At 38.2% G+C, this 12,855-nt stretch overlaps 1 protein-coding gene across 4 annotated transcripts in view; it reads right to left on the bottom strand.

The window, feature by feature from the left end:
- The window catches only part of ZDHHC2 (zinc finger DHHC-type palmitoyltransferase 2), a 65,219-nt gene that overhangs the window by 31,551 nt on the left and 20,813 nt on the right, over positions 1-12,855 (bottom strand). For 2 of the 4 annotated variants that reach the window (XM_070252779.1, XM_023630445.2), the window contains exons 2-3: positions 6,714-6,740; positions 5,099-5,193 (exon numbers count right to left, since the gene is read on the bottom strand). In XM_070252779.1, the coding sequence (XP_070108880.1) occupies positions 5,099-5,193; positions 6,714-6,740 (122 nt within the window). Of the gene's footprint in view, positions 1-5,098; positions 5,194-6,713; positions 6,741-7,024; positions 7,198-12,855 lie in introns of those variants that run through there. The other 2 variants (XM_070252780.1, XM_005606359.4) reach the window with 2 other exon arrangements.

Below are 12,855 nucleotides of genomic sequence, written 5' to 3'. Positions count from 1 at the left end.
GCATTGCAAATTGCTATAGTCCTTTTGGGAAACAGTTTGGCAAGTGACTTAAATTTCTTTGATCTAGTAATTCTACTTCTGAGAATTTATATTAAGGAAATCATCCAAAATAAAGTTACAGCTCTATGTACAAACAGGTTAATATTATTATTTATAATATGAAAAGTTGGGATATGACTAAGGTTTACACGTTTCAGTAAGAATATCATGCCATTATTAAAGATTACGATAAACCAATGATGGGCTATCACATGAAAAAAAATTGGAATTTGTGCACTCTGGATACAACTAGGAAAAACAACTAGAAAGAAACTCAGAATGTAAACTGGCTGAATTAGTGCGGTGGCATAGTCTTTCTTTTTTCTTTTTCTTTTTGCCTAGACTCCATTTTCAAAATATAATTTAGTATGGTAATATTACTTTCATGTTGAGAGAAAAACTTACAAATTGAGAAAATAGTATCTACTTAACAACTTGCTATGAAAAAGGTAAATTTTAATTCATATGTTCCAGAATTCTTATATTCTCTCAATAGTGACAAGAATATATTAACATTGTTTTCTTATATTATCTCCTCTCCTACTTTTTTAGTCCCATTTTCCAAAGATCTTTAGCACTTGAGAACACATTATTGTCAATTTAAGTCAAGGAGCCTCATTTTATAAGTAAGGGATTACTTGTAAATTAATTAGATTAATTAGAAGCTGATTAATTAGAAGATTAGCCCAAGATCTTGCATTTTACAAATGGAATGACCTTAAAATTCTTAACCAGCAATCAAGGGCTCTTTCTTTCACAATAATGGTCTTCAGACTCTTTTGATCACGTACCCCTGGCAGAGAAAAATAATTTGAGGTTGTACTGCCAATATATGCATATTTATTTGTTTATAAATATACTGTTAGCTAATATATTATGGACCTTATGTATGAAATGTTAAAAAAGAGAAACATTAAAAGAATAATAGAGAAATAGAAGTTGTGCTATCTTTTCTCCATGCTCCAATTGATGTCCTGGGCACATCCACCCACGTGGTGTCCACTCTCCATGCTGGAGTGTGGGGTAGTGACAAGAGTGTAGCCTTGATGGTCAAAACAACTTTGGTTTGAATGTTAGCTCTGCTGGACACTAACACTAGATGCCTTAGGATAATTAACAAATGTTCAGAGCCTACTGCTCCATTTGTAAAATGGTAATAAATAATATTTGTCACACAGTTGTAGAAATCGAATAAGGCATGTATCTTTTGTAGAAAAATCATCCAACACAGCCAGGCACAGCTGTCAATTCACTGTTATGAATCTCGACTGCTGCCACAATACTGTGTTATTTCTTCTGTGTTCTGTATCATTTCACTTTTCCACTCTCTCCAACCACTATTTCAAACCTTCTCTGCTCCCCCAAAGCTCCAACAAGCCGCCTCCCTCATGATTAGCTGATGATCTCACATATAACTTTAGGGAGAAATCAGAAGTCACTTCAACTTCCTGCCAAAGTTATACATACAAACCTGCATCTGTACATATAACCTCTTCCCCACATTCAGTCATTCAACAAACATGTACTGAGTACCTTGTATGGGTCAGAGACTGCTCTAGGTAGTGGCGATGGATTAGTGAACAGAACAGATAAAGTGCATACCACTGTAGAGCTTACATTCCAGCAAAGGTATAAAAAATGAAAATGCAATGAATTATAAAATGATATGCTCTGGAGAAAAATCCAGCAAAGTAAGGTTTATAGGGAACGCCAGGGAGAGGGTTTTGCTATGTTATACAGAGTCATTATGGAAGGTCTCCAAGATAAGGTCCCACTTGAGCAGAGATTTGGAGACAGGAGGAAAATGAGGGACCTGGCCATGCAGTTATCTGTAGGAAGAGAGTTCCAGGTCAAGGGGAAGCAGCAGGTTTCAAGGCCCCTGAAGGAGGACCATGGTTAGCATGTTGACAGAACAGCAAGGAAACCAATGTGATTAAAAGAGCATTAATGAGGGACAGAGAGGTGCTGTGGGGCCAGGCCATGTGCAGTGTTTTAGCCTGTAGTAGGGAATTAGGTTTTTACTCTAAGTGAGCTCAGATATTATAGGAAAGTTCCAAGCAGAAGAGTGCTATGATCTGTTTAGTGTTTTGAAAGATTTACTCCGGATACTGCGTTGAAAATATACAGAAGAGGGGAAGTACGAAAGCAAGGAAACCTGTCAAACGGGAACTGGAAATATGCAAGCGAGAGATACGGGTGGTTTGGATGAAGGTGGAAGGCGTGGAGGGGCATGAGCTCACACCACGGGTACTCTGAGGGTATGGCTTACACTGTAGGTACTCTGAGGGCATGAGCTCACACCATGGGTACTCTGAGGATATGGCTTACACTGTAGGTACTCTGAGGGCATGAGCTCACACCATGGGTATTCTGAGGGTATGGCTTATACCATGGGTACTCTGAGGGCATGAGCTCACACCATGGGTACTCTGAGGGTATGAGCCCACACCATGGGTATTCTGAGGGTATGAGCTCACATCATGGGTACTCTGAGGGTATGAGCTCACACCATGGGTACTCTGAGGGTATAGCTCACACTGTGGGTACTCTGAAGGTATGGCTCACACTGTGGGTACTCTGAGGTTATGGCTTACACAGTTTGCTGACTGACTAGATGTAGGGCTTTGGAGAAAAAGAGTAGCCAAGGATGACTCCAAGGTTTTTGACCTGAACAACTGGAAGAATGGAGTTGCCATTATTGAGAAGGGAAAACTTTCGGCATAGGAGGATTCAGGGAGTGGATGGCAAATCAGAAGTTTGCTTTCAGGTATGTTGAATTTGAAAATCCTACTGGATGCCAAATAGGTAACTGGAAATGAGTTTGGAGTTTAGGAGAGAGGACCTGGCTAATGATACTAATTTGAGAGCTGTAGCAATGAGACAATATATAAAGTCATAATGTAGATAAATAAGAGAAGAGTTCCAAAGATTGAGCTCTGGAACAATCCAATGCTTTAGAGGCTCAGGATATACTGAAGAACCAGCAAAGAAGACCAAGAAGGAATTGCCACTATGAATAAAAATAGAGTTATTCGGATGAGAAAGGAGATAAGAATATTCTGGAAAGAAAATAATGGCATGGTGTATAAAGGAAACTACATGCATCTAAGAGCTACCCGAGTATAAAGAGGAAGTCAGAAATTTAGATGAGTCATTGTTGCCAGACCAGGGAGACTGGACTTCACCCTGTGGGACACGTGGAATCACTCAACAGATACAAGCAGTAGAGTGAAAGGGTTAAATTTGTTTTTGGATGAATCATTCCAGCTTCAGGGTGGAGGAGGAATTTTTATAGAGTTCTGGGAAGGGAATGTGGGCAAGTCTGCAAACAGGGACACCGTGTAGGAGAAGAATGCAACGTCTAGGATGAAAGAGATGATTGAGACTCTTGATTAGGGCAATGATAAAAAAGAAAAAGGGGTTGGACCTAAGGAGGAAAAATTAGGAAGTGAAAACATCAGCAGGATTTGGGTGTTGGGGGAGGGGCAAGGAAGCGGGAGGACTCAAGCTTGGCTACCAAGCTGGACAAAGCCCCATCAACTGGTGTAAGAAACAGATGAGTCATGGTTTGGGGGAGGAGAGGTGGTGACTTCGGTTTTTGATGTGCTGTATTTGAGGTGTCAGTGGACTGATCAAGGAACTATGTTTGGCAGGGAGATAAGTAAGTTTGAAATTCATGGGAGAGGTCAGAGCTACAAATAGATTTGGAAATTGTCAAGACAGAGGTCATGATAAACTACCAGAGTGGAAGAGATCATCTAGGACAGAAGTCAGCATTTTCCTTCAAACCTACAACTAAGGCCAGGATGGGGGTAAGAGAGATGATAGAAATGCAGCAAATATGATAGGAAGGAGGAAAAAAGAGGTAGGAAAGAAAAATCAGTAGATACAGAAGAAAAAAAAGGCTATATCTAACGCATTCTAGGCCAAGCATACCATTAATTCTGTGCAAGTACCTGTGGTTTTGTTTTTAATATCCTTTCCCAGGTCATATACATATTTATTGGCATTTTTGACCCTGGGGCATTTCAAACAGATTATTTCAGGAAACAATTTACAGTGACATCTAGATCTTTTTTTTTCACTTGGCCTACTAAAATGACACTATTGTTACTGGAGCAAAGTTTCTTTCTATTCAACAAACATGTATTGGACTAAGTGCCAAGGATACAAAAATGAGTAAGACGCAGTCCTTTGCTCTAAGAACACTTAATCAGGATGAAAGACCCAGAAACAAAGAGTTAGCCAGAATGATCTATTCAAAATGAAATTTGATTATATCACACTACTTAAAGCATTATGTAGCTAAGACAGCTAGTTGTCCCCCAATATCCAGGCGTTCCTTCTTCTAACATGCTTAATATGGCAACTGAGAATAAAGACTATACTCCCAGCCATCTGTGCAAGTAATTGTGGTCTTATATCTAAGTTCTAAATTTAAGTGGAAATGGCATCAGCAACTTCCAGAAAGTGTCCTTAAAAGGAAGAACATTTACTTCTACTACTCTTTCCTACTTTCTCTGGCCTGCTGGCTGGAATGTAGACACGATGGCTGGAACTGGAGCAGCCATCTTAAGACAAGAGGGTTGACGCTGCACATGGAGGCTATACATGTCAGAGCAACAAGATAGAAGGAGCCTGGGTCCTGTGCAGCTATGGACTAGCTACAGATTTTGAATGTAGAGAAAACTATTAAATCGTTATATTGTTGATGTTGTTGTTTCTGGTGGTTGACAGCCAACTAATATACCACTAGCATGATAATTATAATAGAAGCATGTCTACCTTCAGTTCTACCCATCCATCCACCCATCCTAATGTCTGACTCTAAAGCAGAAATGGAACACATAACAGATTTAATATTGGAAATATAATGCTCTTCCAGTGCAAAAATAATATTTGCCAAATGAAAATTCAAGTATTTACTAATACACATATTAATAAAAAAGAAAATCACTACACTCAGTTTCAACATTAATAAAAAGACAAAGTTCATTCTTCAGACATCAGTATTATTGATTTCCATCTTTAGAATAACTTTACTAGCGTTTTAACTTACTTCTTTTGAAGGATTCATTGGTAATGTAAAGATAGTTTTCCAATAGGACCACACAAACATTGCAAAAAGTAGATGATAAGCAATCAGGCACACAACTACAATGAGAGAAACATAATTAGCATTGTAATATGCAAATCCATACTAAAATCATGGTATTTACAAAAGATCTGCCTGTTCTAACATAACAAAATTACCAATTATAATAAATACATTTTATTTTGAATTTTTATTATTGTAAATAAGTTCATTTATATCACACTGGAATAAGCACAACTCAAATAATAAATTTTTATACCTACAACCAGGAGTTTTTAAAAAAACTGTAATAATGCATAAATATTCCATGCATAATTATGCCCATGATTAGAACCTCCATCTGTAGTCAAGCCCGTCTATTGGCAAAATGGCCAAAAGGGACCTTTCCTAAATAGTCAAAATAAGGCAGTTACGCCAATGAACTTAAATAATAAACACACCATTAAACAAATGTTACAGCAGTCAGGCTTTAAGAACTTTGCTTTAGGGGCTGGCCTGGTGGCACAGTGGTTAGGTTCGCACGTTCTGCTTTGGCAGCCCAGGGTTCGCCGGTTCAGATCCTGGGTGCGGACCTATGCACTGCTTGTCAAGCCATGTTGTGACAGGCGTCCCACACATAAAGTGGAGGAAGATGGGCATGGGTGTTAGCTCAGGGCCAGTCTTCCTCAGCAAAAAAGAGGAGAGGAGGATTGGTGGCAGATGCTAGCTCAGGGCTAACCTTCCTCAAAAAAAAAAAAAAAAGAACCTTGCTTTACTGACAAAGAATAGCCAAAGCACTTCCTATTTCTGTTTGCTTATTTGCTCGGGCTCTAATCAAATTTGGTGGCCCTCACTGTTTTAATGACAACATACTTAAACAGAGACCATTTGGACAAAGAGAGACTTCCTCCAACAGGAGTTCAAGGGTCTTATTTATCTCATGAGACAGTTGTTAAGAAAAGCATTGTGAACACTTTTTTCAGATAATGGATATAAACACACTCTGTGTTGTGTTTCAGTCTTGAAGTTCTATGCAAATAAACCATATCAATTTTGTACACAATGATAATGATTAATCCTGGATAATACATTAATATATAACTTAATTCTGTAAGAGAGAGTTGAATAAAATACACTAATTTGAAATATAGCATGTTTGGTATTTTAAAACTTTTAATAGGAATTCTAAACATTTTTAAAGAATGATGATACTCATATTTATAGAATCATTAAAAAATGAAATTATTCAATCAGACACTTAAATCAGTGTGAGATGACTAGAGCAATGATATTTTTCATGAATTATGTAGGCAACTCAGATATGAGGTAATACTCTGAGCTGACACAGGAAATTGTTGATATTCCCATATCTCAAAGCCACAAGGAACTTGGCACCACGACTTCCATTTAGGGTAGAGTTCTCTGCCAAGCGTCTGTCAGAATTCAGTCCAGGGACTAAGAGAATGAGGTGCCTTTAACCCCATCTTGTCTCCATATTCTCAAAGTATAATTTCTTCATTCCAACCAAATCTGAATGCTATTTGTTTTTCAAACTATTTTTTAAATTTTATATCTAAAATAATAAAATAACATATCTTACCTTGTTCTCCAATGTCTTCCATGGACACTACAGAAATAAACAGAAAAAAGAGATAGGTTATAGGTTATAGGAAGCTTATGGCAAACATAGGGCCTGACAGGGTACCTGAGTAGGTTAATAATTTGGCTCCCCTTCAAACCAACGTTCTGTAAATATTTGTTCAACTTTCTTTAGAGGAGAGGTGAGCACTGCGGGAGAGAGGGTCGAGAAGGCAGACTGGTGGCCGCATTCAGACACGCCTCTGTGGGTCCTTGAGCCCTGGCTCCCACAGAAAACAAAGACCATCAAGCATGCCCCCTTGGGGGTCTTACTCCTGACTCAGCTGGCTTCTCGGTTTTTCTTCCAACGACAGAGTTCAGATAAAAGCAATGTTCTCCAGGTCACCATGTTTCCAGAGACACTATTGCTCTTTAAAACCTGGCAACCATCTAGTTAGCATTCCAGAAAGAAAAAAAATGTGTCCACGGCACACACGCTTCTTTTCAAGGTTTTATAAGGACAAATTCTTGTGCCCAGTGACTAACTGCTCCCTACGTACAGTGTGCCTGAGAAACTTGCATCTCTTAGGGGCTGTTGTAAACGTCCCAAGGTGGCAGGTAGATTAGAATAGGGACCACAGAGCTAAAAACAAGCTGCGACAAGAAACTGTATTTAGTCACCTCGGCAGTTTTCTTATGTTTCGTATTGTTTACTTCTTGTGTTTCCCATTTGCTCTTCCTCCATTTGTAGTAAACCCTTTTGGAAGTTTTGGCCTTTCTCAGTTGTAGCAAGGAAGATTTGACTTTGTTTATTTACATATTTTTGTTCCTATTCGGCTTTTCAAAGAGGTGTCATGTTCCAGGCCTTAGTCCTGGAATACACTTCCACTGCCTTAAGAAGCACCGGAATCAGAGGGTAATGTTGTGAGAGATTTTTAAGATTACCTGATCCACTAACCTCTTCCCAAGAGAGGTAATGACTGTCAGTTTAGGCGTTTCTAGAGCCGGCAGGAGCCCACAGTTCTGGAGAGCAGCCCATTGCATTACCGGATTGCTCTAAGAATGACTGTAAGATTACAGTGTGCTGAAATCAGCCTCTTTGCGCTTCCGCCTATGGTATCTGGGCTTCCAATCCGTAGCAGTAAACAGAAAATCTGAATGACAGACCTTCATGTATTTGAAGTTATTGTTTCTCCCCCTTAAATGTTCTCTTTTAGCCCAAATAATACGTGATTCCCAGATCTCATCAACCTTGATGTGGCTTCTTTAAACGTTTCCTGGGCTCTTAATTTCCTTCCACATTCCTGACCCCCAGAATGGAAAGGCAATCACAGACGATCTTTGACTTACAAAAGGCCTGTTCCACGAGTGGGCCTGTAAATCAGAGGCTAGAGAGTCAGAGTTCGCTCACACAGAAGCTCTGAAGTGGTCAGTCTGAGGGCATAGGAAGGACGTGTGGCAAGCTTGTCTTTTACAGCTGACCCTGTTGCTCCCATTTTACGCATTTCTCTCCAGGCACTGACTTCCCTGTCTTCAAAAGTGCTAAGGCATTGACTACATACAAGTCTTCCTTGGATCAAAATGTCCAGTCATTCAGCTAATCTAAGGACATGGAAAAGCAATTTACTCCATTTGTGCATTTACGTATAAATGACCCTTAACGACCATTCCAGAGGTGCTGGTGATTTAAAGAAAATGTTTTGTTATTAACCCATGACTCTAGCTGTCAGAATTGAAAATAGTCAAACAAAATGACATTGAAAAAGGAAAAAGTACACTTAGGATGAGCTGACAATCTTTTTGACTTGGACCCCGTAAGGGCTGGATGTGCTTTCAAAGACATGTTTTTTAAAGCTATTTTTGCCCTTCAAAGTTTTTTTTTTCCATAACTCTACTTCAAAATCCACAGATCCTCTATTTTTTTCTCAATTCAACAAGTTATACATGGATGCATGCTTATGGTAAACAATTCCAATAACGTTTACAGAGTAAAATATGAAAGTCCAAAAACACTGTATCAATTACACTCCCACAACATTAGGAGCCTGTCCAATGTCCTACAAATGTAAAAGAAGTCTTTAACTTTTGTTACTATTTTAGCCCAAAACAAAAATTATTGTTTTAGTATTTATTTTCCCGATTACTAGTGAAGTTTAGCATTATTTAAAAAATGATTGGTTTTTCCTATCTCTTCTGAGTGAATTATCACTTTCCTGTTGTCTACTTCTCCTTTACTTATTGAGAGGATTTTTATATCTTCTGGACAGTAATCCTGCATCTGTTACATATGTTGCAAATAAAGTTGTATTTAACTATTTTCAAATGATTTAGTAAATACTACAAAACCTTATGACTTATCTTTGATTAAATACCAGTATCAAAACTTTCAAATTAACCTATTTCACTAACAGATATATGAACTATAATATACTAGGTTTTGCTTTATATTGAGGCAATTAATCTTCTCTAACCGTGTTTACCTAATTAGTGAGTCAACGACTCATCTGGTAATTTTCAATTCAGTGGAAGAGTTGTCAATTTCAACATTTCCTTTCTCATAAAAACACACCAAATACAAGGTGATTTTCAAATGCAAATACTTTTGTTCATAAATGACTGTTTAAGAAAAGGTTGCTATTTAGCCACATATATGTTTCTAATATATATACGTACATAAAGATATTATGGAAAATAAAGGTTCATTTTTGGAAAAATATAGATGGTAAGTCAAATCTAATTTGATTATTTATATCAATATGAGAATTAAACAGCAATACTGAACATATTTATGATGGATCTTCCAAAAACAACAAGTGGGTTGTAATGTAAATTTTGAGTTTTATCCAGTATTATTTAATTTTATTATTTCACAGAATTTCAATTTGGTCTACTTAAAATTATGCTGATATTTATTCTCCAACTGTACACATATAGAAATTTCAAATGTTTTATGGCCCTCTTTATCACATTTTCTTAAAACCAGCTAAACCAGGTAATTAATATAGTTATTTCTTTTTTAATTTCTTTTGAGGAAGATTAGCCCTGAGCTAACATCTGCCGCCAATCCATCTCTCTTTGCTGAGGAAGACTGGCCCTGAGCTAACATCTGTGCCCATCTTCCTCTACTTTATATGTGGAACGCCTGCCACAGCACGGCTTGATATGCGGTGCATAGTTATGCAGTGCATAGGTCCACACCGGGATCCCAAACTAGTGAATCCTGAGCCGGTGAAGCAGAGCTTGTGTACTTAACTGCTAGGCCACAAGGCCAGCCTTCTATTTCTGTTTTTCATTAAAGTAAAATGGAGGCAAACGAGCTTTACTCAGTCACAGTACATAGGACATTCATTAATTCTATCCCAGAAATCCTTTTATTTTCAATTTTAAAGTTTCACGCATGTGACAACATGTTATGACTTTGGGCTCTACTGGATCATATTAAAATTAGTTCCTCATTAAAGCACAACAACAGGCATAGAGTATCTGCCCCATAAAAGTTGACTGAATCAAAAAGTGGTTTAGACAAACAGAAGGAAACACAATCTGAATCACTTGAAAGTGGAATACCAAAGCTGACCTATGAGAAATGTTAATTCTTTCTTTTGTGGGCTTGAAAGACTCAGGAAAGAAGTCATTTCTTTTACACATCTAGCAAACCATAGAAACTCAGCTAGTAATTTACAAAACCGAAAGTAATCTTATCTGTATTCCCCTGCTGGTATGTATATTTCTCAGAAGTGAAGAGGATACCTGTACCTCATTCACAAGGAGAGAGCAGAAGACACATCGGTCCATGATCCTCTAAAAAGCAAAAGGTGGAATAAGATGCTGGCTTCAAGCAAGACAGAAGATTTTATAAGTTTGTAGGGTTTTTCTCTCTTAGTTTTGGTTCTTCCTTAGTATTTTACTTTTTTATAGTTCAATTTAGCAAAATGAAAAAGATCTTACTAAGCCTGACAGCACTAAAGAGCAAATGCTCTGGCTCAAGACAGGCAAAGCTCAATCCTCTCTCTGCCACTTGTGAGTTCAGAGTTGTTCCACCTATTCCATCACAAAATGAATGTAATGATGACAGTAGCTGTACCATTAGAGCTGTGGCGAGAATGAAAAGAAGTGATCTATGTCATGTACTTAACACAGTGCCTCTCGAATATAAAAACAATTATAATATACAATGTTTAACTTTGCTAATACTAACTGTACCACATAACATACAGGAAAGGGGACTAAATATGAAAAAAAATTACAACAGAAAAGTAATTTTTTTGTACAGCCTTTTGAAAGAAATGCAAAATTTTGAATGTGAAAATAGACTTTGCAAGTGAAAATAAAAGCTGAAAAATAACTTCTATCTCCATATCTTGCCTTTTTACAAAGCTATGTCATTGCAGAAACTTGCTTAGTATAAACAAAAACGGTGGTACTCATCCTTAGCATAGAGTAATAATGAGACATAAAAACTTCCTTCTCGATGCGGCAGTCCGTGTGAGAACTTCTCTTAAAGTGAGAAGATCTATTTTAGATGTGACACCATCTGTTTAACTTAACGAATAAAAGCAATTACTTTTTTTTCCCCCCAAGGCCTAAATCTTACATTCATCCCAAAGAAGTTAGATGCAACTGACGCTTGGGAACAACAGCAGTGCTGTTATTACACTAAAACATTTACCATTCATATATCTGGTTGACCATCCAATTGCATACAATGGTAACGCCGCGGGCCACAATTTTAATTTTCATTTCAAAAACTATTTGCCTAGGGGCCAGCCTGGTGGCCCAGTGGTTAAGTTCACATGCTCCGCTCCAGCAGCCCGGGGTTCGCAGGTTTGGATCCTGGGTGCAGAACTATGCACTGCTTATCAAGCCATGCTGTGGCAAGTGTCCCATATATAAAGTAGAGGAAGATGGGCATGGATGTTAGTTCAGGGCCAATCTTCCTCAGCAAAAAAATAAATAAAATAAAAGAGGAGGCTTGGCAGCAGATGTAGCTCAGGGCTAATCTTCCTCAAAAGAAATTATTTGCCTAATTTTATCATGGATTAGCTTAATTTCTTTCTGATCCACAATCTATAATGATCATATTTTGCTTTAGAGATTTCTAACATTCCAATATGCCTCCAGAACTTAAAATTCTTCCCTGATTAATTGTGGCACAGCTAGGCAGCAAGGAGTCTGACTTCTTGAAAGATCTTAAGGAATCACAGCACTTTCTTGGCACTGATAGCGTAGAGGAAGAGAAAAAGCAAGAACAGTAAATTATTACCAGAGTTACCAAGGGTGTTCCTGTTTGCCAAGAGGAAAATGAAGGCCTTTAAGGATTACAACCTGGAATCTGGAACAGTCATATACACTGCATGGCTGGTAGTCAGGTTGCCAGTTCTATTTCCTCTCTCATTAATCATTCCTCTGAGAAACAGAGTGGGGCATTAGAGAAAAGGCTGATTGGTCAGTCATCAGTTTTGATTTGAGAGGAGCAACACTTTTTTATTGTAGTAGTATGTTTAAGAAATTCTCGTGTAAAAATAAAACAGGCATGGGGCGAGCCCTGGAGCCCAGTGGTTACGTTCGCGTGCTCCGCTTCAGCGGCCCAGGGTTCGCTGATTCAGATCCTGGGTGTGGACCTACGCATCGTTCATCAAGCCATGCTGTGGCGGCGTCCCACATAGGAGAACTAGAAGGACTTACAACTAGGATATACAACTACGTACTGGGGCTTTAGGGAGGAAAAAAAAAAAAGAGAGGAGGATTGGCAACAGATGTTAGCTCAGGGCCAATCTTCCTCACCAAAAAAGCATACCTAAAAACAAAGAAAACCATTTTGTAAAAAAAAATAATAAAACAGGTAAAACCAAAGCTGAAGAGAGAGACTGTCAGCCAAAGTAATCAGCCCAAATATACAAAAGGATGACAAACTGCTTCTTGATCCAAACCTGGCTTGAATAAACATCCTTAAAAATGTATACCCCCCTCAAAAAAAGTAGCCCCCTCTTACCTCTTTTGCATAAATTATCAAGCAATCATTTAATCCAGGGGTCAGTAAACTACAGCCCTTGGTCCAAATATAGCCAGACACTTGTTTCTGTAAATAAAGTTTTATTGGAACACAGACACACCCATTCATTTACACGGCTGTTTTTGTGCTACAATGGCAGAGCTCGATAGCT

The sequence above is a fragment of the Equus caballus genome, chromosome 27 (genome assembly GCF_041296265.1).
Source record: "Equus caballus isolate H_3958 breed thoroughbred chromosome 27, TB-T2T, whole genome shotgun sequence".
In the NCBI taxonomy this organism is placed as follows: Eukaryota; Metazoa; Chordata; class Mammalia; order Perissodactyla; family Equidae; genus Equus; species Equus caballus.
Note: the sequence above shows the minus strand (reverse complement) of the source record. Positions and strands in the feature narration are given on the sequence as shown.